The sequence below is a fragment of the Tursiops truncatus genome, chromosome 1, assembly GCF_011762595.2.
Source record: "Tursiops truncatus isolate mTurTru1 chromosome 1, mTurTru1.mat.Y, whole genome shotgun sequence".
NCBI lineage: Eukaryota > Metazoa > Chordata > Mammalia > Artiodactyla > Delphinidae > Tursiops > Tursiops truncatus.
The window spans coordinates 51,237,307-51,263,297 of NC_047034.1; the positions used below are offsets into that span (position 1 = coordinate 51,237,307).

At 36.2% G+C, this 25,991-nt stretch overlaps 1 protein-coding gene across 16 annotated transcripts in view; it reads right to left on the reverse strand.

Moving 5' to 3' along the window:
- The window catches only part of RASAL2 (RAS protein activator like 2), a 384,407-nt gene that overhangs the window by 66,692 nt on the left and 291,724 nt on the right, over positions 1–25,991 (reverse strand). For all 16 annotated transcript variants that reach the window (XM_019952448.3, XM_073803926.1, XM_019952446.3 and 13 more), the window contains one exon: positions 19,609–19,715. In XM_019952448.3, the coding sequence (XP_019808007.1) occupies positions 19,609–19,715 (107 nt within the window). The remainder of the gene's footprint in view (positions 1–19,608; positions 19,716–25,991) is intronic.

Genomic DNA, 25,991 nt, shown 5'->3' on the forward strand with positions numbered 1-25,991 from the left:
CAGAAGGGGCCCCCATAAACCACTGCCTGAATTTCTTGTCTGGCCTCTTACCAATTTCTATTAATTAAGGAGGCCAAGAACCCTGGTGGGTAACATACTGACTGAAATTACAGACTTAATTCTAATTTCACCAGTTTTATCACTGGCAGTTTTCTATTGCCACTGTAAAAAATTACCACAAACATGGTGGCTTAAACAGTACAAATTTATTATCTTATAGTTCTGTAGGTCAGAAGTCCAACACAGGTCTCATCTGGCTAAAATCAAGGTGTCAGCAGGGCTGTATTCCTTTCTGAAGGCTCTATGGGATAATGCGTTCTTTGCCTTTCCCAGCTTCTAAAGGCCACTCACATTCCTTGGCTCATGGTTCCTTCCCTTCCTCCATCTTCAAAGCCAGTAATATTGCATCTCTCTGAAAGGTTCTCAATTTCTAAGGTCTCATGTGACTATAATGAACCCACCTGGATAATCTAGGATATTCTTCCCACCTTGAGGTCTTTAGCCTGAATCACATCTGCAACAGTCTCTTTTGCTATGTATGACTACATATTCATAGATTCTGCATATTAGGATGTGTACATCTTTGGTTTGTTAGTTTGTTTTTTTTGCGGTACGCGGGCCTCTCACTGTTGTGGCCTCTCCCATTGAGGAGCACAGGCTCCGGACGCGCAAGCTCAGCGGCCATGGCTCACGGGCCCAGCCGCTCCGCGGCATGTGGGATCTTCCCGGACCGGGGCACGAACCCGTGTCCTCTGCATCGGCAGGCGGACTCTCAACCACTGCGCCACCAGGGAAGCCCAGGATGTGTACATCTTTGAAAGGCCATTACTCTACCTTGCATACGTAGTTGATGTAGTTAATTTCTTATGAGTGGGCATTTAGGTTGTTTCCAGTATTTTGCAATTAAAAACAATGCTGCAAGGAATACCTTGCATGTATGTATTTTCATACTGATGGAGGTTGTATTTTGAAGGTAGACAGCTAAAAGTGGGATTGCTGGGTGGAAAGGTAAATGCATGCGTAGCTTTGCCAAAATCCCCTCTAGAAAGGCTGTACCAGTTTGCATTCTTATCAACAATGTATGAGAGTGTCTGTTTCCCATAACCTTGCCAACTTAATTTGTCATAGTCTAGAGTTTTTGCTAGCCTAAAAGGTGAGGTAGTATCTCTATGTTGTTTTAATTGGATTTCTCTGGTTATAAGTGACTATGAACATTGTTTTTATACGTTCAGAACAATTTTTATAGTTTTTGAGCATTACCTATTCATATCTTTATTTCAATTTTTCTATTGGGTTTTTGGTCATTTGTCCTTCATTTTTATTTTTTTTAATTTTTAAAAATTTATTTTATTTATTTTTATTTTTGGCTGCTTTGGGCCTTCATTGCTGTGCACGAGCTTTCTCTGGTTGTGGCGAGCGGGGGCTACTCTTCATTGTGGTGCGCAGACTTCTCATTGCAGTGGCTTCTCTTATTGCGGAGCACAGGCTCTAGGGCGTGGGCTTCAGTAGTTGTGGCACGCGGGCTCAGCAGTTGTGGCTTGCGAGCTCTAGAGCACAGGCTCAGTAGTTGTGGTGCACAGGCTTAGTTGCTCCACGGCATGTGGGATCTTCCCAGGCCAGGGCTCGAACCCATGTCCCCTGCACTGGCAGGCAGATTCTTAACCACTGTGCCACCAGGGAAGCCCTGTCCTTCATTTTTAAATAACGCTTTATATGTTACGAATATTTTCTCCCAGTCAGTTGGTCGTTTTCTAATTTAAAAAAAATAATAAATTTATTTATTTATTTATTTATGGCTGCATTGGGTCTTCGTTGTTGGGTCTTCATTGCTGCGCATGGGCTTTCTCTAGTTGTGGCGAGCGGGGGCTACTCTTCGTTTCGGGGTTGTTTTTTAACTTAAAAAAAATATTTATTTACTTATGGCTGCATTGGGTCTTCGTTGCTGCACACAGGCTTTCTCTAGTTGCGGTGAGCGGGGGCTACTCTTCGTTGTAGTGTGTGGGCTTCTCATTGTGGTGGTTTCTCTTGTTGCAGAGCTCAGACTAGCTGCGCAGGCTTCAGTAGTTGTGGCGCATGGGCTTAGTTGCTCCTTGGCATGTGGGATCTTCCCAGACCAGGGCTTGAACCGGTGTCCCCTGCATTGGCAGATTCTCAACCACTGCGCCACCAGGGAAGTCCCTGTTTTTTAACTTTGTTATGATGTTTTTTACCATGCACTTAAAAAAAATTTTTTTTTTTGTCTCTGGCTTTTCAGTAACCATTCATTACAGAAGAATATTTTTTAAGGTTAAAGAGGCATTCCTCTGTTTTCTTCTAGTAGTTGTATCATTTATTTATTTGTTTGTTTGTTTATTTATTACACTTAGATCCCTAATCCATTTGGAGTTTATGCTTGTGTAAGGTAGCAGATACACCTTACATCTAATTTTATCTTTTTTTCCAAATGGCCACTCAGTTGTCCCTACACTATTTATTTTGAATACCAAGTACTATTTAGTTTGAATACCAATGGTTTTGAAAACCATTCTTGATTTCTCTAATAGGAGTTAGTCTCTCACTTCTGATTACGTAAGATGTTTTGTTTATACTACTGTTTCTTTCTGTTTGACCAATAATTAGTTCTATTCCTATTTTATATCCCTTACTGAGTCTTAACTCCTAAAGGCAAACATTACTGAGCTCATCTTTGTATTTCTTCAATGCTTAGCACACAATGGGCTACTTAATATATATTTGCTAAACGCTAATAATGATTAACCGGAATTATTAAGAAAATTCCAATTCACTCAAGAAAGTAGGGAAAATATCTAATACATCTGAAGGAAAAAAAACCCTCAACATTATTAAAATAAAACCGAATCTGGTGTTTAAAGAGGGAAAATTTAGTATCTGAAATACGCACTTCTGTAGACCACCTTAGTTCCTGCTAATGAGGTATATGTTGATTTTCTTATGACTAGAAGAGACTGCTGATCTTACTCAAGTTCACAGAGTATGACTATTAAGGAAGATGGCTTTAAGGGATAAAATAATGAGAAACGAAGGGTCAAAACTAAGAAAGATAACACTCCCCCTAAGTGAGGACTATTAGTCTATTGGATAGTCTCCCAGAGGTTATCATGGAAGCCTGAAAAAGTATCATATAATGTGAAAGACGTTTTTTCATTGTCAGGGGAGATGAACTAGATGAATTTAATTGAAATTTTCTAGCTCTCATTTCTAGGACTCTAAGAATAACAGCATCATAGATGAAGGGGAGCTTTGGAGCCTATTAGTTGTTTAAAAAAATAAAATTCTTCCTGCCGCTGGTGAAACAAAATGCGCCTAAAACCCGTATTATGGAAATGGTGGTGAGCAAAAGGTACAAGTAAAACAACGTAATTACTCTTTACTAATGCCTATCAGGGTAGGCTTTTATTTATTTATTTTTAAAGTATAGAATAAAGTGGGGGAAGGCAGGGAGAAATGCACAATGGAAAAGATTTTACTAGGCATATTTATATAACTTCTAGAGGCTATTTCCTAACTGTACTCTTTTCTAATGCTGCAAAGATTTTTTTCCATTATGAATTCAGGCCCCAAAATATTAACAAATTGGTTCTTAGTACATGATACCTTTTAATCTGCAAACCTGAAAAGATCTTAAAATATTTGTGTGGTATTTCATTATCATAAAAAAGGCACCATAGGCCTTAGAAGAAGTCAAACAATTTGCTCTTGGTCACACAAGGGAGATGCTAGCTGAACATACATTAAAAAATACAGTTCTTACCACTCTTTTCCCTGTTCTATGTCCAAATTCTTAAATGCTTATAATATGAAGTCCTTGTACTGATACTCTGGCATAATTAAAAATGCAGGTAACACTGGCCCTAGATCACATGGACAGAAGAGTGTAAAGCCTTTTTCAACTGCAGGTAGCTGATTTTAATGGAGAAGTTCTCCTGAGTGACAGTGATGGTCTCACTGACTGCATAAGATATGAGGCCACGTAGCCAAGGACAGATCATCAGGTTTTGACCTTCACTTCTGCCAGATGTAGTATCTTTTTTTTTCATTTAACTTTTAAAAGGCTGAGAGAAGACCATATTACTACACCTCCAATTATTCTTTGAGTGAGAAGCAAACTAAGATAGTCCCCATGAGTCATTCTTTCTACCATTAATCTAATAGGGCTTTCAGTGAAAGAAAATTATTTCTTTCTACTCACTGTATTCCACCCTTAATTCTATTTTACTTAACAGATTAATGTAGAATCTTTTTTTAAAAATCCAGTATACAATGTTGATTAATTTAAAACCATCACCTAATGATGAAGATGCTATGGTATAAAAGGTTAATGTCTTTACAATGTGCATACGCTGGGCAATCATGAATGTCACCTATTTATTGAGTTTTCATAAACAGATTAAGAAAAAGAAAATGTCATTGCTGGAGTTGTAAGATGAATAAGATACAGTCTTGATTTTCTAAAAGAGCGGTTTTAAAAAAATATTGTCATTTTTTTAAAGTTTTATTTTTATTGAAGTATAGTTAATTTACAATGTTGTGTTAGTTTCAGCAAAGTGATTTAGTTATAGATACATATGTATCTATTTTTTTTTCAGATTCTTTCCCCTTATAGGTTATTACAAAATATTGAGTACAGTTCCCAGTGCTATACAGTAAATCCTTGTTGGTTACCTATTTTATATGTAGTAGTGGGTATCTATTAATCCCAAACTCCTATTTTATCCCCCTTCTCCCCTTTCCCCTTTGTCAACCATAAGTTTGTTTTCTATGTCTGTGGATCTATTTCTATTTTGTATATAAGTTCATCTGTATCATTTTTTAAGATTCCACATATAAGTGATATCATATGATATGTCTTTCTCTGTCTTACTTCACTTAGTATGATAATCTCTAGGTCCATCCATGTTGCTGCAAATGGCATTATTTCATTCTTTTTTATGACTACTATTCCATTGTATAAATATACCACATCTTCCTTATGTATTCATCTGTTGATGGACATTTAGGTTGCTTCCATGTCTTGGCTATTGTAAATAGTGCTGCAGTGAACATTGGGGTGCATGTGTCTTTTTGAATTATGGTTTTCTCTGGATATATGCCCAGGAGTGGGACTGAAGGATCAGATGATAGCTCTATTTTCAGTTTTTTAGGAACCTCCATACTGTTCTCCATAGTAGCTGTACTAATTTACATTACCAAAACTACAGTAATCAAAACAGTATGGTACTGGCACAAAAACAGAAACAGAGATAATGGAACAGGACAGAAAGCCCAGAAATAAACACATGCACCTATAGTCAATTAATCTAAGACAAAGGAGGTAAGAATATACAACGGAGAAAAGACAGTCTCTTCAATAAGTGGTGCTGGGAAAACTGAACAGCTACAAGTAAAAGAATGAAATTAGAACACTCTCAAACATCACACACAAAATAAACTCAAAATGGATTAAAGACGTAAATGTAAGACCAGATACTATAAAACTCCTGGAAGAAAACACAGGCAGAACACTTTTTGACATAAATCGCAGCAATATCTTTTTGGATCTATCTCCTAGAGTAATGGAAATAAAACCAAAAATGAACAAATGGCACCTAATTAAACTTAAAAGCTTTTGCACAGCAAAGGAAACCACAAACAAAACGAAAAGAGAACCCTCAGAATGGGAGAAAATATTTGCAAATGATGCAACCAATAAGGGATTAATCTCAAAATATAAAAACGGCTCATACAGCTCAATATCAAAAACCAAACAACCCAATCAAAAAATGGGAAGAAGTCTAAATAGACATTTCTCCAAAGAAGACATACAGATGGCCAAAAGGCACATGAAAATGTGCTCAACATTGCTAATTATTAGAGAAATACAAATCAAAACTATAATGAGGTATCACCTCACACCAGTCAGAATGGCCGTCATCAAAAAGTCTACAAATAGGGCTTCCCTGGTGGTGCAGTGGTTGAGAGTCCACCTGCCGATGCAGGGGACACGGGTTCGTGCCCCGGTCCGGGAAGATCCCACATGCTGCGGAGCGGCTGGGCCCGTGAGCCATGGCCGCTGAGCCTGCACGTCCGGAGCCTGTGCTCCTCAACGGGAGAGGCCACAACAGTGAGAGGCCCGCGTACTGCAAAAAAAAAAAAAAAAAAAGTCTACAAATAATAAATGCTAGAGAGGGTGTGGAGAAAAAGGAACCCTCCTAGAAGAGTAGTTTTTAAATTGTCTGGACTATGCATCAAATGAGTAAAATATTGTTGGTGTGCATTCCTAAAACTGTTTACTTATAAAATATAAGAATGTTCTGATGTATGACTATAAAACAATCAAGAACGTAAAAATTTTAAATAGTGAAATTTAAAAAATCAAACATTTATTATTTTCTTTCTGCAACCCAAATGGATTGTTCTGTGTACCCTCTGAGGTATGTACACCCCATTCTGGAGACTACTGACTAGAATATCATAGACCACGGAAGGCGACTATATACATAATGGCCCTACAATACAGTGGTATCAGTATTATAATGGGTAAATGCACATTCCGAAGGAAGGACAGAGGAGGTCAAGGCTAATATTGCCTACAAGAGGCAGGGAGACACTGGAGCTGAGTTTTGAAGGATGAGAATACTTTTAGGGAGTACAGAAGGTGGCCTTACTAGGCAGAAATGTGCAAAGAAACCTGAGAAAACTTGTTTCAGGAACTTAAGTTTGATTAAGATGGAGCACTCTTTAAGTTTGGAGGCTTAAAGAACTGGGGGTAGGGAAGGGGGTACTGGGTATAAAGAAATGAGACTGGAAGGGCAGCAGAAAACTAGATAATGAAAGGCTCTCTGTGCCAAGTTAACTTTGGTTTTGATCACCCAGTAAAATACAAGTTAAACGCAAAAGGTTTCAGCACATAACTGATGCTTTTTGAAGGAAAAGCTAGCTATGTCTGAAAACATTCAAATGAGGGGAAGGAAAAATGGAAAGAGGGAGGAGAGTGGAAAGAACCTACTGTGCAAGCCAAATAAAATGTACAAAATTTGTTCACGTCCATGGGTGTGGGACCATACAGAGCCACTAAAGGACTTTAACCAAGGGAGAGTCAAGTAATGATCAGATTTAAATTTTAAAGAGACCACTCTGGCAGCAGTGTGAAAGCTAAAGTGGGTGAAGGAGGAATCGGAGGCCAGGAGATGAGTCAAAATCCCCACTGTATTAGGGACCAACTACATATTTTGAGTGGCTCAGTACAAAATATTAGGGCCCTTGTTCAAAAAGCAGGAAAACAGTGCCGTTAAGTACTAAAATAGAAAATGTTTCCCAACGGTCTCTCTCTCCATCTGCTATGGTATTTTTCATTTGCTATTTAATGTCATGTTCCCTCGGGCGCCAAGGCAAGAAGTGCAGACCTTCACAGATGCCTGGGGCCCTAGCCCACAACTCACTGTGTGGGTGACCCACTGGCTATTAGGTTGCCCCTTCCCAGCCACCAAACCCATGTGCCATGCCCTGGCCCAGGGCAGGGAAGTTGAGCCAGGTTTCTTCCCTTCCCATGGCTGCCACTCCAACTCACTAGGTACCTGGAATTGGTGATGAACAGAGTCTTGCCTCAATTGGGTTGTGGTCTCTGGCCACCTGTCAGACACCAGTGAAGAGGACAGGTAAGGGCAAGTACAGCCCTGCCAAGAGTGCACAGCCTAATCCCTACCTTTCTTATGCTTGTGCACAGGCCCCGTTAGGGTGATAGCTGTGGCTGGGTGAGGCAGAGAGAAGAAGGGAGGCTGGTGGGAAAGTGGGAAATGTAGAATCCAGCCCAGAGAGGCAGTGGGAAGTGGTACTGTGCCTTGGTTCCAAGTCCCTGCATGTGCTCCATTATCCCATTGGACTTCACTTACAAAACACAAATCACAAATCCAAAAATGAATCATTAAGAATTTTGAGATGTCAACCACTGAGCATTAACCTCCATACAGAGGACCTTCCTGAGTGCAGGCCCTGTGCATTGCACTGGTCTCATACTCATGAAGCCAAGCCTGACTCTTAGGTTTTTGGCTCTGGGAAGTGAAGAAATTTGTAGTACTACAAAGTTAGAAATTCAGAGGGAAATGAGTTTTGGGGAAAAACATAAGTGGGTACAGTTTGGAGCAAGCTAAATTTAAATTACTATGGGACACTGGAACTAGGCATTAGGAGAATACTAACAGAAGACTGTTTAGAAGGCTGTCAAAACAATATCACTTTATATTCCCTGATTTGTGGATCATTAATTACATTGCTATAAAAAGTCATAAAAGCATCCCTCTAATATGAAGATCTCAGCACTAATGAAAGCTAAAAGAGTATTCCGTGCAAATGGAAAAGAAAAGAAAGCTGAGGTAGCAATACTTATATCAGGCAAAATAGACTTTAAAAGAAAGATTGTAGCAAGAGACAAAGAAGGACATTACATAACGATAAAGGGACCAATCTAACGAGAAGATATAACAATTGTAAATACATGTGTACCCAACAGAGGAGCACCTACATACATAAAGCAAATATTAACAAACATAACGGGAGAAACTGACAGTAAGGCACTAATAGTAAGTGACCTTAATACCCCACTTACATCAGTGGACAAATTATCCAGACAGAAAATCAGTAAGGAAACACTGGCCTTAAATGAAACATTAGACGAGACGGAATAATAGGTATATAATGAGAACATTTCATCCAAAAACAGCAGAATGCACATTCTTTTCAGGTGCACATGGAACATTCCCCAGGATAGATTACATGCTAGGTCACAGAACAATTCTCAATAAATTTAAGAAGATTAAAATCACATCAAATATCTTTTCTGCGGTATGACACTAGAAATCAAACACTAGGGGGAAAAAACTCCAAAAACAGCAGGCTAGTAAACAACCAACAGGTCACCGAAGAAATTAGAGGAAATTAAAAAATACCCGGAGAAAAATGATAAATGAAAACACAGTGATCTAAAATCTAAGGGACACAGTAAAAACAGTTCTAAGAGGGAATTTTATAGTGATACAAGTCTACCTCACAAAACAAGAAAAATCTCAAATAAACAGTCTAACCCTACACCTAAAGGAACTTGAAAAAGAAGGACAGACAAAAACTGAAAGTTAGGAGAAGTAAAGAAATAATAAAGATCAGAGTGGAAATAAATAAAATAGAGACTAAAAAGACAATTAAAAAGATCAGTGAAACTAAGAGCTCGTTCTTTGAAAAGATAAAAAAAAATTGATAAACTTAACTCTGCAAGAAAAAAAGAGCTAGGGCTCAAATCAATAACATCAGAAGTGAAAAATGAGAAGTTACAACTGACAGCACAGAAAGACAAAGGATCATAAGAGACTACGAGGAGCAACTATATGCCAATAAAGTGGACAACCTAGAAGAAATGAACAAATTCCTAGAAATGTACAATCTCCAAGACTGAATCAGGAAGAAATAGAAACTATTAACAGACCTATTACCAGTTACTGATTAATTTATTAAATTATTTATTTTTGGCCACGCTGTGTGGCTTGTGGGATATTAGTTCCCCAACCAGAAACTGAACCTGGGCCCATGGCAGTGAAAGTGCTGAGTTCTAACAACTGGACCAGCAGGGAATTCCCTGAATCAGTAATTTAAAAAACTCCCAATAAACAAAAGTCCAGGATTAGATGGCTTCACAGGTGAATTTTACTAAATATTTAAAGAAGAATTAACACCTATCCTTCTCAAACTACTCCAAAAAGTTGAAGAGAAAGGAATGCTTCCAAACTCAGTCTATGAGGCCAGCATCACCCTGATACCAAAACAAGACAAAGATATCAAAAAAAAAAAAAAGAAAAAGAAAAAAAGAAAGAAAGGAAGAAAGAAAATTACAGTCCAAGATCACTGATAACACAGATTCAAAAATCCTCAACAAAATATTAGCAAACCAAATCCAACAATACATTAAAAAAATCGCATACCACGATCAAGATGGATTTATCCCAGGGACACAAGAATTTTTCAGTATTTGCAAATCAATCAATGTGATACACCACATTAACAAACTGAAGAATAAAAATCACATGATTATCTCAATAGATGCAAAATAAGCTTTTGACAAATTTCAACATCAATTTATGATAAAAATTCTCCAGGAAGTGGGCATAGTGGGAACATATACCTCAACATAATAAAGGTCATATATGATAGGCCCATAGCTTACATCATACTCAACAGTGAAAAGCTGAAATTATTTCCTCTAAGATCAGGAACAAGACAAGGATGCCCACTCTCGCCACTTTAATTCAACATAGCGTTGGACGTCCTAGCCACAGCAATCATACAAGAAAAAGAAATAAAAAGGAATCCAAACTAGAAAGGAAGAAGTAAAACTGTCACTGTTTGTAGATGACACGATACTATACGTAGAAAATCCTAAAGATACCACCAGAAAACTACTAGAGGTCATCAATGAATTCAGTCAAGTTGCAGGATACAAAATTAATATACAGAAATCTGTTGTATTTCTATACACTATCAACAAACTGTCAGAAAGAGAAATTAAGGAAACAATCCCATTTACAACTGCATCAAAAAGAATAAACCTACCTAAGGAGGTAAACGACCTGTACATGGATGGAAAGAATTAATGTTGTTAAAATGACCATACTATCCAAGGCAATCTACAGATTCAATGTAATACCTATCAAAATACTAAGGATATTTTTCACAGAACTAGAACAAATAAATTTAAAATTTGCATGGAAACATAAAAAACCCTGACTAGCCAAAGTAATCTTGAGAAAGAAGAACAGAGCTGGAGGAATCACACTCCCTGACTTCAGACTATACTACAAAACTACAGTAATCAAAACAGTATGGTACTGGTATAAAAACAGACACACAGATCAATGGAACAGAATATAGAGCCCAGAAATAAACCCATGCTTATGTGGTCAATTAACCTATGACAAAGGAGGCAAGAATATACAATAAGGAAAAGACAACCTTTTCAATAAATGGGAAAACTGAAGAGTTATATGCAAGAGAATCAAACTGGATTACGTTCTCACACCATATATAAAAATAAAATCAAGATGGATTAGAGACCCAGATGTAAGACCTGAAGCCATAAAACTCCTAGAAGAAAATATAGGCAGTATGCTCTTTGACATCAGTCTTAGCAATAGTTTTTTGGAGCTGTCTCCTCAGGCAAGGGAAACAAAAGCAAAAATAAACAAGTGGGACTACAACAAACTTAAAAGTTTTCGCACATCAACAAAAAGACAGTCTACTGAATAGAATAAAATATTTGCAAACAATATATCCAATAAGGGGTTAATATCCAAAATATACAAAGAAGTTATACAACTCATCATCAAAAAAACAAACAAGCTGATTAATAAATGGGTGGAGGACCTGAAGAGATATTTTTTCCAAAGAAGACATACAGATGGCCAACAGACACCTGAAAAGATGCTCAAGATCACTAATCATCAGGGAAACACAAATCAAGACCACAATGAGATAACACCTCACACCTGTCAGAATGGCTATCATCAAAAAGACAACAAATAAGAAGTGGTGACAAAGAAGTAGAGATATGGGAACCTTTATACACTGTTGGTGGGAATGCAAATTGGTACAACCACCATGGAAAACATTATGGAGGTTCCTCAAAAGATTAAAAGTAGAACTACCATAACAGCCACCAATTCCACTTCCGGGTATTTACCTGAAGGAAACAAAAACATTAATTTGAAAAGACATGCACAGCAATGTTCACTGCAGCATTATTTACAATAGTCAAGATATGGAAACAATCTAAGTATCTATTGATAGATAAATAGATGAAGAAGATGTAGTATGTATGTGTGTGTATGTTTGTGTGTAACACACACATACACTAGACTGTCGGCCATTAAAAAAATAAAACAAAATCTTGCCATTTGTGACAACATGGATGGATCTAGAGGGTATTTTGCTAAGTGAAATAAAGTCAGACAGAGAATGACAAATACAGTATGATCTCACTGCTATGTGGAATGTAAAAACAAAACAAACAAATAAAACAAAATGAAAAACAGACTCATAGATACAGAGAACAGATGGTGGTTGCCAGAGAAGAGAGAGTGAATTAGGAAGGGGATTAAGAGGTACAAACCTCCAGTTATAAAATAAACAAGCCATGTGGATGTAATATATAGGATAAGGAATATGGTGAATAATATTGTAATAACTTTGTATGGGGACAGATCATTAGTAGACTTATCATGGGGACCATTTCATTGTATGCAAATGTCAAATCACTATGCAGTACACCTGAAAAGAACATAATATTGTACATCAACTAGTTTTCAGTTAAAAAATAAGTAAATGATAAAGTGAAATACATAGATGTTTAATATAAAACAAGCAAACCATTTAAAGATCCAGTGGAGTGGTACTGGCATTGATTATAAAATTAAATGGCCTGATGGTAGGAAGGCACCTCAGGGGTATTACTGTTTACCAGTAATGCTTGTACCTTGTTGACTATAGGTACAGCTAAGAAGTACAAAAATACCTTTCTGTACAGCTAACCCTAGCAAATCAAGAATTTGGCAAGGTTTCCTTTGTATATTTCTAACTTCCTAACTTCTTTGAAAGGAGAAAGCATCTGATATCAGTTATACTTAGTGGTTAACTATATGCTCCCCTAAGTGAGTATTAGCCCTTCAAAACGTTTATCTCTGGTTGTGATATGAAAGTAGTTAAGCCTCTACTTCCCCATTAAAACAGAAGAAAAATATCTTGGCTTTGAGGAGATGGCCTTATAGTACACTATCCTTAAGAAAGAACTATATTTGAGTTCATCCTGTCCTCTCTCTCAAACAGCCCTCTTCTCCTGGACAGGATAAGTTGGAATCTCCACTAGTTAGCACTATTGCAAACCTATTTCTAGGAATAACCATAGATTGAGGAGGTTTTCCATCATTCTTTGATTCTTTCAAGTTTAGGATCTTGGCAATATTCCCTGCCATTCCTGCTCTCTTCCTCCAGGTATTTGCTATCTGCTTTCTATCCTCCTTAAGGGGTTGTATCTATCCTTAATCCTTTTTTCTTTTCTCCAAATTTTACATTTCCTAGGGTGTTTATTGTTAAAAGATTTTAAAATTACACCCGTTCTGATTACAAAATGATTTAGAGGTATAGTTAATATTTAATATCTTCAGACTATAATTTTTCTTTTCAGACATCCCTATGTTTATTATATTATTTTTACCTCTGGTAGTAATATTTTGATAGACACATAATATGAATATGTATTCATATATACATGAATACAAATGTTCTCTTTATTGAAAAGGTATCACTGAAGGGTAATCCTACTATTTTAACTCCATGCAGATGGTCAGGAAAGAGAAGAAAGATGAATAAAGAATCTTTAAGCAGCAGAGGAAAGAACTTTAAGTGTCCTGGAATACAACAGCAATGAGAACATAAAAGTTGAAACAGGATTGTAGCTCAGGTGCTATGAATTCAAATTGAATATTTTACTGCTAAAACAGATTCTTAGGCTGGTCAAAGGCCACTCTGCCACAATAAAGCAAGTATTTTGTAAAATTAGACTGGTCATCTGAACTGACTGTGGTAAACACTCAGAAGGGCAACTAATATACAACACAGCAACTTGTTTGTGAGCGATAGCATGCCACTGAGAAACTATCACTTGCTAGTTTTTTATGGCAGACTTGAAGGTACAAAAGAAGGCACTGATGTCCACAGGGAATACATTGACTAAGTGGGTTCCTAATACTTTAACCACTCATTTAGACAAATAGTTCTCAACCCTGGTTGCATGTTAGAATCATCTGGAAAGGTTTTAAAAAATACAGAAGACTGGGTTCTAGTCCAGAGATTCTGATTTAACTGGTCTGAGGTGGAGCCCAGGCAGCAGTATTTTTTGAAGTTCCTTAGATGATTTTTGTGTACAGCCAGAGTTGAAAACCACTGGTTTAGACAATGAACACTTTCTGGTCTTTATTAAGTGGGCATGAAGCTTTCTGTCTCTTTGTTTACCTTGGAAAAACAAAGATCTTATTGAGGATTCTATTCAAAACAACGGCTAATACCAACTGAGCCCGATTATCTCAATACTTAAGGAAGGATGTAACGTTACTTTTTTTTTTTTTTCAGAATTTAACTTAGTCTACATTTATTCCTCTAAAGCTTTACTTTCTTCTAAAAACTATGCAAAGGTTCCATCTTTTGACAGTCTTTTGTACCTAGTATGTCTGATTGGGAATGCTCAGGAGTCACTGTGACAAGAACACAAGGAGGGTTACATAGGAATAGTCGGTTACTGCTTTAGTTCAACTTTGCATTCTGGTTGTCTTGGCATGTATTTTAGTGCCTGAATTCTTTCAGAGCCAAGCTCAAGGCTAATATAAATGAAGCAGCTGCGACTGCATTGTGTTACATTCACAGGGAAGGCCAACTCAGACCATTGTGTTATGGAAATGAAAACACTAAGCGAAGCACCTGGCCCAGTACACAGCAGCTTTCTTTCAGCCAAAGCTAAATTGATGGCAACGTCTAAGGAGAAGTGATACAAAAATCATAAATATCAATAGTCACTTTATAAATAGAATATTAAAGAAAGAAGCCTGTCGCAAAAACTCAGGCAATGTGAAACAAATATATACAATTACAAGATGTTAGCATATTCCCTTCCTGAATTAAATTTAAGTACCTGGATAACTTTTCATTAGTTTACTCATTCCTTTCCAGTCACTCTTGTAACATCATTTAAATGTAGTTTTAACAATATATAAAACATACAATGGATATTTTATTTTAAAATATAGTTTTATATATAGTTTTAACAATATATAAAACATACAATGGATATTTTATTTGTGTTTAAAACACAAATATGACAAAGGCAAAAAGTCTAGCAGGATGTTAAAGAAAAAAATGAAAAATAGTATCTTTAAAAAGAGGCAAAAAACTATTCAAATGACTAAAATTGTTCTTGAAGAATGTAATAGTCAAAATTCAAATCTGCAAAAACATTGCCAGCTTATACGTATATCTGACACCTAAATTGTTCAAAGAAATATCCACAGAGATAAATCATTAAATAAAGAATCCTACCTAGTTTCACTTCCCAACCTAAGTAGAAAGAGTATATACTACATACATAAAATACCATAGCCCTGGATTCCAAATATAAATTAAGATTTCTCTTTGTTGAAGAGAAAAAAAAAAGGTAACTATTTTGCGCAGGTGCCCTCCTTTACTCGAAATGATCTCTTAGTAGTTATTAAATGGTTTAGTAATCCACTTGACTAGAGACATCATCTGTAATACCAAGAGAGTAAGTGTGAAACATAGTCACTTGATTCAGGTTCTTAGATAACTCATTTATATTTTATCCACTCAACAACTACTTGTTGAGTGTTTCCTATATGCAAGGCTCTGTCGTTAGACATTGGGGTAGCTACAAAGATGACTCTACTCAATGCTCTGCGGTGACCTAAATGGGAAGGAAACCCAAAAAAGAGGGGATATATGTATACGTATAGCTGATTCATTTTGCTGTACAGTAGAAACTACCACAACATTGTAAAGCAACTATACTCCAATTTAAAAAAAAAGTTAAGTAGAAGAGATATTTATTGTCTAATGAGGCACACAGACCTACAAACAAATAACTGCAATTGGAATTAAGGTGAAGAGATATGGAATCAGAGTGGAGGAAGAACTGAATAACTACCCTGCAGATCTCTGCTTTTCTTATGCCTATGATTAGCTATAAGTACAAATACATTTAAACATTCCCTAAAGCTGAGACCTTAACTTAACCTATAGGTTCAGTGGCCATGACTTCCTTGTTTCATTTCTTACATTCTTATTTTTAAACTTATTGACTCTGCTGTCTATCTGCATAAAGATGGATTAGACTAAGTAAGGAATATACATGAATATACTACTTACTAGTTATCCATTTTAAGTTTAGAAAATATAAGTTTGGGGGAATAAGGAAGATATACAAAGATATATATCCTTTCTGCCTTATCTAGCAGCAGTCAGCAGGATACAAACAACTCTTATCCATTGGCTTCTGGGGATCTCTCAAAGGCTAACCACTACTCTAGAACTACAAGCAGTGTCAGCTGATAGCCAGGGGTGGGTGCTGGACTGGCCTATTGAATGATAGCCCCTTACCTATCACCCTGAGTTCAGATAGTAATAGCAAGAAGAGTCACTTAGGTTAGAGTCAAGTAATTTACCAGTATGTCCCAGTATTTATATAACTTGGTTTAGCTTTTAAGCCAAGACAAATATTTCAATTAAACCAATCTTTAATGCTTTAGTGGCCAGCAAAATTTAGTTAAGCTTGACAAACAAACCCGCTCACAGTCTTGCCCCAACCTACCTCTCCATCCTCTCTCTAGCCATTTTTGCCTACATGCTTTTCAATTCCTGCCTCGAAAAGCAGGAAATGCTTTCCCATATTCCCTTGAAGCGTGAGTCACCTTATGAAGTGTGTCTTTCCAAAATGCTATTCCCTCAAGATGGAATACTCTCCTTCCCCTCTCAACTATTTTCATTCAGCCTTTGAAACGCAGCTGAAATACTGGCTCCTTGACAAAGCCTTAGCTTACACAGTGCATTGTTAAAAACCAGTGTCACCATGCTCATCTACCTCCTTACGAATCTGGTCATTTTTCTGTCTCTTGCTACTAGACTATAAGTTCTCTTGTATGGAAATTCTGTTGTGTTCATTTCTGTTTCCCCAGTACCAAGTAGAGTGCCAAGAAAGCATCAATAGTCTCATCAATATCAATTGGTGAATCACCAATACTTTGCCCAAAGTAAGCATTCATTAAGTGTGTCACTGTCAAGAATTTCCATCAAGACTTGTTAAAAATCTATTTCATCTGCCCTCAGGAAGCCTGAAAATAGATCTAGGAAGAATAAGGCCCTTTTGGAGAGTCCACAACTAGCTCCTTTTTGGGTCCTCCTGATGGGTAGTGAACCTGCTGTTCACCACAGCAAAGACACCTGAGTCTTTGAACTACAAGTACTTGTGCTTAAATCTCACTCCTGCCCCTTCATAAAGTTAACATGAAAATGATCTTTGAGGTACTATATAAGTAACTAAAAGTTAAGTATCTCAGTTAGGTTCCTTTTTGTACTGCTTTCCCATATTCAGAAAGTCTTTTGTGATATTTATTACAAAAATATTTTGTGTTGATCTGAAACTAGACATACTTCTTCTGGCAATACATTTAAGTGATGTAAGTCACATTAGCTATTGGTATCATATGGAGATTTAAAAAATACAATGTACTTCCACAGACATCCAAGTACTGCAGTGCCTCATTTAGCCAGCATATTTTGGTTTCTCTTAAAAGAATATAAATTATTTATCTAGCATTATCAAGGAGTGAGGAACTTCACAAACTAGATTTTTCGGAATAGCAATTTTTATAAAGCTTCACATATCTTTAAGATTTTAAATATTCTCAATGGATATATATCACACAATATTACACAGTTTCCAGTTTTAAAAAACAGCCTGGTACAAACAATATAATCTCACTTTTCCTTGATGATTCAGGACTATTATTATCAATGTCAATTACTACACTATGTACCATCCATCCTGTAATACGATGGTACCCTTAAGGACTATCAATAAGTATAAGGCTATCTGCCTTTATCCTAAATGAATTCAGATTGTTTTTATGACTCCTTGTTTTTCATTTTCTCTGCCTCCTCCCTCTACTCACTGACATTTTTTTTTTTTTGCCATTAAAAAAAAATTGCAGTCAGTGTGTTTGTATGGTTATTTTTCCAAACAATTGTCTAGATGAAGGCTTATGAATGGCTAAATTCTACTAGAGAGCTAAGTGCATGGGCTTTGTGACTGCAATTTGCTAATCAGGGGACCCTTCTTTCCCTCAGTATTTCTAAATCCATGACGTGGCCGAGATTGTAAAAAGAATAACAAATGAGGGAATTCCCTGGCGGTCCAGTGCTTAGGACTCAGCGTTCTCACTGCCGGGACCTGGGTTCGATCCCTGAGTAAGTGGTCTGTGAGTAGTGCTAGTCTTCATGTATATGCACCATTGGTTTATTACTTTTACTCAAAAATAATTAGCCTTATTATTAAGGTAAACCTTAAATTAGCTGTCAATTTATTGTTTAAATATAAATGAAAATTGTTATTTCTAATTAATTCAAATTTTAAAAGGCCAGTCATGAACTTCAGATTCAATATAGGAAGTATTTCAAAGTTACCACATTGCAGAGGAATATTCTTCTTCAGCTACTGATGTTGAAAAAAAAAAAAATTAAGTATTCACCATTCTATTCTAGCATGACAGTAGTAAAAATTCAAATTTTAACTCAAACCTTTTCACCAAACTCTTTATATAGATAGATAGTTTCACTATATTTGATTGGTTTCATCAGGAAAATAAGAAGGGGAAGGGAGAGAAAAGATGCTTTTTTCATTCATGAAAACAAATTTTAAATAGATAGTTATGTCTATTAGAATAAAGAAATTTAGTAAAAGGCATGAAATCCAGTATTTTAAAACTCCTGTCACGATTTGGTTAGAATATTAATCCAACACTTGCTTGTGGTCTTTAAAAATGAGAAGATTTGTAAAAATTTGAAAGGTGTCACAATAATAGATATTCACAAACTCTACAAGGCACCTAGATATAACAAGGGGAAATCTTGCTTCTCAGGATTAATGTAAAATAAAACATTCACTTTGGTTAATTTACAAGTGAATGCCAGCTTTATATCTCAAAATACCAGTTCTACTTAAAAGGTCATCCTAACTTTAAAAACTTGTATTGGAATAAAGAACACAACGTATTAACTTGGCTGAATTAAAAGAAAAAAAATCCTTTTTTTCCCAATAGAAAAGGCTATTTCTACTTTATACTGATTTCCAGTGTACCTATAATAATGACTAACTTCACGGATGTAATTCTTTTCAAGTTTAAAAGTAATTAATTTTAATAAAATGATATGAATAGAAAGTAAGTATATTTCTTATTCAATAAACAAAGAAAATGGATGAATTAAAATCTAGGCTACTCCAAGTTATATCAAAGAGGTCCAAATTGCAACTGGTAGTCACCTGACCTGATCACTTACAGACTTTCCATCTCAGCGTTCCTTCATATTTAATATTGATTCTCAGTACTGCCTAGTCAGTTTAAGGAGTATTTTTAACTGGAATATTTCTTCCAGGGTATTTCTTAAGCACTTATATAGTCATCTAAAAGATGGCTTAAGCAAAGCATAGGCCAGGTTTCAGGATTAGAACTCACAACTGTCTAATTTTCTAATCTAATTTTCTGATTTTCTGCTCTGCAACTTTATGAGTCTCACCATTCTCTACTTAGGCTCCATCACTAAAAACACTATACGCCGTCCTTTAAAAAAAAAAAATTCCTACCAGCATCTTCATAAAATTGTGATAGGTTTTAGTTAGTAACTTGATAAAGAAATTCTTGAAGAACAAAATGTTTTGATTTCTTAGCAACTGTCTCTAACTCTAAAAAGAAAGGAGAAAAGTAAAGTAATCTTTTAGAGAAAAGAAACACTTACTGGTACTTTGAAGGGTGAGGTATTTGCAGTATCCATAGAGTTGGGTTTCTCTGATGTACTGGTCCCTGAGATACTCCGTCTGCGGGGGGACCTTTCTGCTGGCACCTCTGGAAAAGAAAAAAAGAACATCATAAAAAACCCAAATTTAGGATCTTTCGCTAACCTGTAAAATTATTGATTTTTTTCTCACAAAAAATCAGTCTGCTTTAAAGATACATTACATTCTATCTCTACATAATTTGTTTCTTTATCTCTAAAGAGATATTATTGAGACACTAGGGAGACTTGGTCACTGTTAAGAATCTGCTTTACTGTGACAGCTTATATCTTTATGCACATATAAAAAGTAATTTCCTCTGAGCTATGTTTAATATCTCTAAGTTCACTTAATATTTGCATCTCAGTATATGAATCTACTTCTCTATGTCAGCAATATAGGAGTTAATATAATCCAGTGAAATTTTTTCATATTCTTGTGAACAAATTTTGCCTAGTGAACATGATTTGATGGTGTCTGCACAAAGGTCAAAGTTCAGTTCTGTGCAGATAAGATGATTCACTAGCCTGCAGCCAAAGGTCCATGAGAAGACTAAAAGCTGCTGCTAGGATAAAATAACATATATGCCTATGCTGATATAAAAATAGATCAGCTTCTCCTTGTTCTGGCAATATGACCTCACTAAGATCTTACTCTGGAATCCTAAATCTGTTCAAACTGACCTAACAAGCTTCAGATTTTGCAGATGATGTGGTATTCTCCAATTTAATTACTATACACTATATTAAGGTTACATTAAAAATTTTTATAGAGTGATATACATATATATGCATATATATATGCACATAAACACGCACACACAGATGATAGATATATACATATTATACCTTTATCACAACTGCTTCCCATCTCCACTTCAACTGACAGACATAGGAATCCAGCTTCTCAGATAACATTAGATAATCTCAACATGGACAAGGGAAAAAAAAAAACACATCCTAAAAAGAGTATTCTGTGTTATCTTCCAGATCTTAAAAAATAAGGAGTAAATCGTGACTCCGGAGACTGACATTTTGATTCCTGCTGTTCTCCCTTTAAAAGATAGATGCAGTTTAAACTTCCATTTCTGGCCTCCTGGCCCCTGGGATCCGTGCTACTTCCACTTAAGAGAAAGCGTTTTTTCTCGCTCCCTCCCTGTGTCTTGCTCTTCCCCCTCCCTCTCTACAGCTTGCAGAGAGAGCAAGCGAGAAAGCAACACACAGGACTGCAGCTATTCAATCAATTGTTCCGACTGCACATCCTCATTAGTTACTTTCAGGCTATTAGCAGACGCCCAACCACTGCCTCCCCTCAGTTACAGCAAATTTCACAGTATTACACTAATCTGCAGAAGAAAAAACATTTCCTGAAATTTATATTCATCTAGTGCCAAAAGGACACCATTTTACACAGACCCAGTAATACACACAAATCAATCCCTCCTATGAAAATCCAGTTGGGAGTGCTTACCCTATTACTATCTTTGCATGCTGGACACTGATTTTCTTCCGTGACTAAACATTTCTTCACTGTGACATCCTGACCAGTAAGACATAAGCCAAATCGCAACATGCCTAATGACCGAGAGGTTGACAACACAGCATCTTAAATGCACGCAGTACAAGGAAGTTCCATGCTATTACTGTGTTTTAAAATTACGACCAATAACTGCCTCTCAACTTCTCTCTAACCATCTGTGGTTAAATGAGCCTTAATGTACAAAGCCATTTTCAGAATTAGGCACACATGAATTCTACTGCACATTTCTAAAAAATGGTACTATAATTAAAATTCATAGGAATGGCACAAAGCATTGAATTTAAACAAATCAGTTTGTCAGAGCACACTGAACAACAAGACCTTCAGACTCCAGGAAGATGACTTTAAAGGGTGATTATCTAAGTCAGGCAATTCTATATGGGGGGCAGGCAGGTGGGGATAGGGGCTGTTGAAGGTAGAAGGAGATCTCATCTTTCGTCTGATAATTACTGATCATTAGAAGATACATGAGATTGAATATTATAATATAATATATTTTAATCTCTGAATAATTGATGGAGAAACCATATTGGGAGAAAAATAAGTTCCATTAGCAAGGATAAAATGATCTAGTAAACAGTTTTCCTTAATTTGCAATGTTCTGGCTAAGGAAGGAAAAGAAACTTATCTCCTTACTGTCTTCCAAACATCTAATTTTAGTTTTCAGGCATATGAACTCATTACGTAAATATATTTCAGTGCTTTTAGCTATTTGAAATTATTTTGGCTATAATGAGCAACCACATTTCAAACCCTAACAATATGTTCTTTGTTATACTTATCTTTAGATTCTCTTTCTGTATCATGAAAAAAAAAATCACAACTCTGATGTAGCTTAAAGAGTGTCACTGGGGGCTTTCCTGGTGGCGCAGTGGTTGAGAGTCCGCCTGCTGATGCAGGGGACACGGGTTCGTGCTCCGGTTCGGGAAGATCCCACATGCCGCGGAGCGGCTAGGCCCGTGAGCCATGGCCACTGAGCCTGCACGTCTGGAGCCTGTGCTCCGCAACGGGAGAGGTCACAATAGTGAGAGGCCCGTGTACCGCAAAAAAAAAAAAAAAAAAAAAAAAGAATGTTCACTGGGTTCAAAAAGAAGAAATTAAATTATTTTTGAAGTTTGAACAACTGCCATTAAAGAGGGAAAAGCAAGGAAACAAAATAAGCTAAATCAACTAATGATAAGAGGAGGAAGTCTACACTTCTTGACTTTCCCAGCCCTCACATCAGTGCAACTTATCTGCTGATGTCTTTGAATGTTAGGGTTGCTTAGTTTTCAGAAGATTCATAACTATTTGAAAGCTGAGAGAAGAACATATACCCAAAGAACTAATGACCACTTAGAAACAGGGGAGCAGCATCAGGAAGAGCAGAATTAACAACTTGCTGGATTAGTCACAGGCTGGCCTGCATGTTAAACTCGTCCAGCTACCTTTGACTTTAAAGCTTCAAGCAAAAAGGAAAGCTGCTACTATGCTCTTAAAGCTACATTTCTGCTGATTTGGATGGAAAATCTATACCAGTCCCAGTAGACCAAAATTAGACAGCTTTCTATCCTACCCGGCCCATTCTACATACTACTGCATTATTTTCACTTGCTGTAAAAATTAATATTCTTTTCATAGTCACAGTATTAAATTATAGTCATTTTAAAATATGCTCTCTCTCTAAGACAAGAGGCATATGATATTGTTTCGGTAGATAAAGGTCTAAAACTAATTTGTTCACTTTCTCACCCTCTAAAAATAATATTTTTCATCTTCAGATTGAAAGGCAAAAAAAGTTATAAAAAGTCCAGTTAAGTTTTAAATTTATCTCTTCATTTCCTTTGCCATTGGGTATGAACTGAGATGAGGTGACAACTTATAATAATGAGAGATAACCTCCAATACAGCTCCACATAGGATGATGTATTGAACAAAGAGAACATCTGGGTGCTTTTCTTAGCAGCTCTACCAACTATCTGTGTGATTACGTGTAAGCCATTTCAACCTTTCCTGCTCTGGTCTGCATTAATAAACTGGGTTATTCAGACCAACCAGAGATGAAGACAAGATGAATCAGTTTATATGCTTTGACCCAAAATTAGCTTTTTGGAAGAATGGGGCTCTCTAAATCCAAAATACATTATTACAATGTCATTTCCTCAAAATACACATTTTCTTCTATGTCAGTGTGCTTTGTTTTAAAAGTGTGGCAAAGTAATTGACAACTAGATAATTATAAGGGCAAAGGCACTTTTGGTGGAAGATGTGCCTATCTGACAAACAGAACTCAATTCTGCCTTTCAGACCTAATAGTGTGTTCATGGCCTTTAGTTTATTTATAATGAAGTCAATGTAACAAATGGTGTTTCAGGGAGGGAAAAAGAAGAGGACAGAGAAAGGGAGATGAGTAGGAACAATAATTTCACTACAGTAACTATAGTGAATAGGTAGATAGATGCATTGAGAAGGTGAGTGAGAGCCAATACTTAAGGAAGTGAAGAGGTCAGGCTTGTAGATTTATCAGGGAGGGAGGCTGCAGACAGAGGGAGAACAATACAGAGCTTCTAGGGTAAAGTGCAGCTGGGAGGCCAGTGGGGCTGCTGTCGGTAAGTGGGGACAAATAATAGCAGAAGGCCTAAGAGGAATTAGGGCAGGCGTGCTCAGATCATGTAGGCTTTGTAGGCCTACACATAAGGACTTGGCTTTTTACTCTGAAAGAAAAACCACCTGGTGAAATGCACTTCATCCAAAGGTACAAGTCACAAAGAAATACTATGGAGAGACACTTACTGGCACTTTCTTAATTTTTTTTTTTTTTTTAGGATTTTGAATAATGAATGTGATTGAAATGATTCTAGAATATTATTATGCTTGGAAAGAGAGTAAGGAAAATGCTTATATTAACTGAGGGTTAGGTTCTAAAAGCCTCTACAAATAAATGAGAAAAGTATCTATTATGTAATGTCATTATGATAAAATATCTATAAATATCAACTATATTTACTTTTTGTTCAGTCACATTTAACCAAATTTCATATACTGTCATGTCATACATGCATATACTTAACATAAACAACATAGCTAAAACTGTCATGAATTCTGATAATGTCTATTACTTAGAGTAAGTTACAATGGTTTTTTTTTGAAGTAGAGGAGATGATTCAAAAATACGTTTTTTTAGGAGAAAAAGATGTACTTCAAAATTATTTAAGTACCTCTTTTGTGAATAATTTGTCTAAGGCAGAAATATTTTTCTATTTTTATGATAATTTGAGTTAATGTTAAATGCTTGTTATGTGCTAACCACTGGGTCTAGTATCTCTTACTTAGTTCTTGTGGTAGCCCCTGAGGTAGTAGCAATTTATTACTCTCTTAGATGAAGGTGGAGGCAAAATCTAAAGAAGAGAATAACCTTACCAATGCGAAAGTAATTTCAGAAAATTCAAAACAAATGATAAACAGACCGAAGAAAGATATTTATAAAGTTTCGATTTGGTAGACAATGATGTAAGGAACCAAAATATCCTCCTTACAGCAAAATTCTCTAGTTATGACAGACCAGAAAAACATTACATGTTCACAGATGCAGTCAGATGGCATATACAGTATGTCTAAATACTTCACATTAACAGCAATCCAAGCCAATTCCTAGTAATTTTGTGTATAGAATTATAAAACATCAATGAATGCGAATGCTCTGTCAATTATAATTATTCACAGGCCCCATTAATATTTTTGACATTATATTTAGGAAACAAGTTCTCTATTGTTATCAAAAGGAAATTCTTTAGTTCACTTCAAAAACCGTTTCAAAAATCAAAAACATTTCAACAAAGCATGATAAAAAATTAAATACACACCAGAATGTTTGGTCACCCATTCAAGTCACTGGAATTTCAATGTGTATAGTGTTGCTGTGAATGAATCCACTTCGCTATCATCTATTTTCCCTTATATTGCAAAAATGATGACAAAATAGGATGTGATAAGTCCATGGCTCAAGTTATTAATGAATGAGTTAATAAGCAAATAACTTATTTCTCCATGCTGTGAATTCTAAATTAGGAGAATGCTTCTTCCACAGGAGGCACAGAAGACACTTAAGGAACAGAATAGGAAGGAAGGAATAGTATTAGGAAATGGGTTTGTACCTCTTTATCAAGAGGGCCTTTAATAACAAATGGCAAACATGAAAGAAAAAAAAAAGGCTTCATGACGTTTCATACTTTTTGTTGGAGGATCCCTTAAAGGCAATGAGAGCTTAAAGATAAAGGTAGAGAAGAATTTTATAAAGGAAAAGTGACAAGAGCAAAGAGGAGAAAATTACATCCTGCATTTATATAGTTGCTAACAACATAGCACCTGGGTGTTTTATAGACTTCACCACCTGATTTTCAGTAGGACATTTTCTGCTGTATCTCACTTTTACTGCTGTAAAGCTGAGGCACTGACAGTCACTACCATCCAGCTCCTCTGGAGTACAAATCCCCAGAGCCACTTTAATTCATCCAATTTGTATCACTTAGACTGCAGTACTTCACTCAAACAAGCAGTCCTTTCAAGTTTGCATGCCCTAGACACTTTTCAATACATACAAATTGGTGCTAAGTACAGAAATGTGGTGAATTCTCAGAAAGTAAAGGCAGCTAGTCTCCCCCACCTTTTCTTTACTTCAACAAATTTATTCCCTATTATTATTTTTTAAAAATTCTTCTTGTTAATATAGTAGGAGAACAGATTTCTCTCTGGTCAAGCAAGTATTCCATTTCTTCAACTTAGGGTTTCACATGATTACACTGGATGAGATGATAGAGAACACTTTTCA